Genomic DNA, 5,210 nt, shown 5'->3' with positions numbered 1-5,210 from the left:
GCCTAGTCTGAGATTTTCGTCCGACAGTATAGTAACCCAAAAACAAATCTATCAAGAAAACTCACACACTCACCCTTACCTGATCTGCTAATAAATCATCAGACTGTACTCCAGTCCATGTCAATGTTCACACATTAATAAAGAAACAGTACATATGAAAGCTCAAAGACCTTCCCACTTTCTGCACATTTTAATGTCTGGATTTTCTCAGGTCCAAAATCAATTGGGATTTTTTGGTATTATAGCCATTTGGTAAATTACTATATACATCAGGCATGCTCATAAACCCTTATGGCCTTATAAAAGGAGCAATATTTTGCCTTTACGTGGATAAAAGGTTATGGCAATAAGATCATATAGGTTATATTCTGACTTTCTATTAATATAATGTGAACGATTTACTACATGCCAAAACATCAAGCATCTTTGACTTTGAATTAAACTCTGAAGAATGACAACTGAAAAGTCTGTATCACTAGCTAGTACACACACTAGGCATAAGCTTAGTTTCAAACTGTCATCTTGATATTTAAAGTAGAAACACATTTCTCATACAATTTAATAATTAAAAAAACATACACAGTTTTTAAACATTATAAAAAATACATACCTGTGAACACAATATACATTTCTAAGACTTGACAGGGATTTGTAAAATCAAAATAAAGGCTGCAACAAAACTATACGTCTCCTCTCCATTCTTTCCCTACACAAACACATGCTTCTGCACAAAGGTCCAAAGGCCTTTCACAAGGTGCTGCTTCTTTATCTTAATCTTTGCTTAGATCACTTTTCTCACCCAATTGTTGCACTGCTCAGCTATTTTTAATTCACTGTCAGAAATCCGTGGACAACAACTGAATTCAGGTCTGCAGAAAATAATAAGATGACGTCAGTGATGTTGACAGGCACGCCTCCTGCCTTTCTGACGCATTGAAGGCCTAAAAGGCGCATTAAGCTGTGTCTAGAGGACACCACATATTTCCCCCAGTTAATAAGGACTGGATTCTTTACAGAAGCGACGAGGAGGTTTGGGGAGAACAAAAAGTGCATAAAATACAACACACACATGCAGCTAATGTATCTGCTTCCAGAGCACAGCCTCTATCTCTCTCTCTATCCTTCATCCACACCCGTTACAGGGGCGTAACAGACGTATTGATCCGTCAATGGTACTGTTGTTTGAAGATGTTTTCATAGCAATATAAAACAGAGAATATAAGAGAATAGATAATAGGTTAAAGCAGCTTGTAATACAAAACGTAAACTATTAATGCCAAGATTTTTTTATTGAAACAACATTTCAAAATTAACACTGACTTTATTTTTCTGAAAACATGTTTAACTGGGAACCAACTCATCACATTAAAAACCTTTCAGGAACACTGACATTAACTATTTACAGTGGTGTCGAGAACCATACTTTACACGTAACAGCACCCATAATGTCAAAAACACTGGTTTGGTTTGTTAGAAATATATTTCCTATACAGATCATGAGTTTTGTGTTTTCGAACAAAAGCAACAGGACAAGAACTTTAATTAAATGAAAAAGTGGCAAAATGTTCAGATTAACCATTAGTTTATGACTGTGGGAACATTAAAACAGTTTCAACACAGGGCAATCCCATAACCTGACCATAAATAAACTGCTATTTCATTTAATATCAGGAACAGCTGACTTGAAGATTAACCTGAAAGAGAGAACTTCCTTCAATCATGCAGACAAACAAACAGCAGGTGTTTTGAACTTGAACCTCCATCGGACTAAGGTTCAAATAATTGTTAATACTGTTAAACATATAGACGCATAGCAAACCAGCAAATACTTTTGAGTCTGAGAAACATGTACAAATCAAGGCCTAAACAAAGAAACTAGTGCCAGTAGTCTATGCACACGTCGATAGTAGCAATACTTCAGTGTCCGCATCATGAGTGCAAAGTTAAGGCCTCAATAAAGTCAAAGCCTCTTTAAAAGGGTCGGCCCAGGTCAGATAATTCCTTTGGTAGGAAGTTACCGTTCAGACTTTCTGATTTGATTGTTTGGCCAAGACATCTTTCTTCTGATTTGCTTCCACCGACACATGAGCAGGATCCCAAAGGAAGTTTTATTGAAATCCCCAGTTGCAAATGAAAAGTGTCATACAAAATATCCTGCTTGCTTAATATGCTGTTTTGTGAAAGAAATCCTAGAGACGTCCCATAGTGGCTGTTAGCGCACATGACAGAAAAAAACGAGTTTTCGTCATTTTTTTATAAAACCACAGGCTGGTTGTCCAGCAATCAGAGGGTCAATGGTTTGATCGAAGAAATGTCCTTGGGCAAGATACTTAACCCCAAATTGCTTCTGTAGGCATGTCTACAGTATTGAAATGTATGTAAGTCATTTAGATAAAAGTGTCTGTTAAATGTTATGAAATGCAAAGTGAATATACACTCACTGCCAAAAAAAGAGTTTATTTTGAATGGCCATCCTCAGGTCCGAGCTGTAGAGTGTGTGTGGCTCTGCATGTGGTAGTCCAGAGACGCCCTCTGACTGAAGCTACAGCTGCACTCCAGGCACTGATAAGGTTTATCCCCTGTGTGTTTCCTCATGTGAATCACCAGGTTTCCTTTCTGGGTGAAAGATTTGTCACATTCTGGGCATTTGTATGGTCTCTCTCCTGTGTGTATCCTGGTGTGATTGACCAGGTCTGACTTCTGACCGAAGTTCCTCCCACAAAACTGGCAATGGTACTGTTTGTCCTCCGTGTGGATCCTCACATGTCTTATTAAAGTCTTATGCAAGGAGAAACATTTGGCACAACACGGACACTTGTAGGGTTTCTCTGCTGTTCCTTCTTCAAACTGAACTATGAGTTCTGTGGATTTCCCTGAAGTTCCACTTGGCTGAATATCTCTATTGTTGAGATGTTTGGGCTCATCTTCTCCCTGTTGGCTCTGGTTCACTGAAAGGAGCAACTGATCATCATTGATGCAGTCTGATACTCCATCAGCCGGCTCAGTTTTGATGTGATTGACTGTTCCTGCAGCCGAGGAGTCTTCTTCCATATCACACAGACTCTGGACTTGGTAGAGACACAGGGGCTGCAGAGACTCCTGATCAAACTCTCTCTGATCATAGGGAGAGAAGGTAAGTGGGAAAGTCTTAATGCCAGGTATTTCCTGAGTGCAGTTCAGCTCTCTAATCTCACCAGCAGCTGTCACTGATCTGAGGTGAGTTTCTGCCTCCTCCTTCTCACTGAGACACTCATTTTGTTGTTCCTTAGTGTGTTTCAGGCTGTGGACAAGCAGACTATCCCTCTCGTCAAAACTTTCCTCACACTCTTGGCACTGGTATGGTTTGGGGCCTTGGTGTGTTCTACTGTGAGCGAAGAATTCAGACTTGTGGCAGAAGTTTTGCTCACAGATCTGACACTGGTACAGTGATGAACCGTCGCGTGGATGTTTTTTTAAGTGACGTACCATCGTCTTCTTGGAAGAAAAAGTGCTTATGCAAACTGGACATTTGAATGATTTATTCACGACGAGGACCTTTAACGGCATGTTCGGGTCACACTCCTGCGTCACATCATCGTCTGCAATATCCACCTCTATCTCATTATCGTTTTCTCTGGAAGGAGAGCCGCCTGAATGAGTGTTCATATTTGGACGGTGTTCAGCTTGCTCTGACGTGGCTTCTCCTGCTTCCTCCCAGCACACACTGACGTTCAAACTGGCAGCAGGCTGAAGCCGCACATCTGTGACAGACATCTGGAGAGAGTCTGAAGAAAAAAGGAAAGGAAAAAAACAACATTTATTTTACTGCTTTTGACCGTTCGTTTTATTTTTTGTTCCTATTTAGTACTTCTAATATAGAAATTTTTTATAAAATGTTGACTGGCTCAAAATAAGCAGTTTATAAGCAGGATCTTAAAAGTAATGTGTGTAGTCCATTCAAATAAATATATAATAAACAACTCTATCACAGAAAACTTAACACATGATTTGTGTTATTATTAATGCTGTCAAAATTATCGCGTTAACGGCGGTAATTAATGTTTTGAATTAATTGCGTTAAAAATATTTAACGCATTTAACGCATGTGCAGAATGGCCCGCCCCATACATCCCACCAGTGGCAACGCTAGGGTAGGCTACAGCCATACCAAGAAATGGCTTAGCCCCACCATGAAAAATGATGTTAAAGTAAGCTAAATAAAGTCCGCCAACTCACGCCAAGTAAATTGCACAGACAGCAGTTAGTAAGATTGATTTCAGTAGCCACTTGTCTGGAAATACCATAGACTGTATATATAAAGGGAAATACCGAAGACTAGAAACGGTTTTGAAAACTTTTGTCACGTAGTGATCGTCTTCTCAATAGAACATATTTGATAATGTCTTCTGGCCAATCAGAATCAAGATAACGGCGAGGTGTTGTTGCAGGAAGTCCTGACGGATAATACTTTTGCGGTAGTGCATCTCTATATACATCGATACAACATTACGTGTTGATAGAAATCAACACGTAATGAAATAAGACCCCACGGTTTGATGATTGATAGGTGTGTGGGCTGTCTTTCATTTTGACACACAGAACAATGTTATAATAAACATACATACTGTATGTTAAATGGATATATCCGCCTTCTTTCATTTATCTTTCCATTCCCACAACAATATACATAAAGAAATGGCATATTTTGGACATATTTCGAATGGTGATTAATCATGATTAATTCATTTTTAACAGTGATGCAAACACAGGTATGGTGAAAAAAAAGAGAACTATTCGAAGCAGGAAAAAAACAGCGTAATATACCATCTGACAAAGGCCTGTGCTATAATGCTTCAATTAACTGGCTATTCTTTATAATATACTCAGATCAATAGGAGACAGAGATGTTAAGTTATAAATCAAGGGTTTTTATTATTATTTACAGCAGGGGTGGGGAACCTTTTTCCTTTCAATTTTTACAACATCCTCCGAGGGCCGTACAAATTATTGAACTCAACCTCTGCTTAAAAAAACTAAAATCACAGCCAATTCATTTGGCCTTTTTTCATGCTGTGCAAAGAAAAAGCAACCTCTTAATCCAGATATCTTACCATGACTCCGCGCATGCATGCATGTGCACGGTGTGGCATGACCACCAAAACAGAAAGATATGGACACAAGATGTGTGCAAATGTATTTAGTATACATGTGAACATGATTTAAGTGGGGGG

General features: G+C 38.9%; 1 protein-coding gene across 1 annotated transcript; it reads right to left on the bottom strand.

Annotated features, from left to right (window-relative positions):
• Positions 1-1,281: 1,281 nt before the first annotated feature.
• Positions 1,282-3,770, bottom strand: LOC104945770 (zinc finger protein 774-like). The gene has a single exon (XM_010771486.1). The coding sequence runs from the start codon at positions 3,751-3,753 to the stop codon at positions 2,476-2,478; it is 1,278 nt and encodes a 425-aa protein (XP_010769788.1). The 5' UTR covers positions 3,754-3,770; the 3' UTR covers positions 1,282-2,475.
• Between the last annotated feature and the right edge of the window lie 1,440 nt (positions 3,771-5,210).

The sequence above is a fragment of the Notothenia coriiceps genome, unplaced genomic scaffold, assembly GCF_000735185.1.
Source record: "Notothenia coriiceps isolate Sejong01 unplaced genomic scaffold, NC01 NC01_scaffold00010003, whole genome shotgun sequence".
NCBI lineage: Eukaryota > Metazoa > Chordata > Actinopteri > Perciformes > Nototheniidae > Notothenia > Notothenia coriiceps.
Note: the sequence above shows the minus strand (reverse complement) of the source record. Positions and strands in the feature narration are given on the sequence as shown.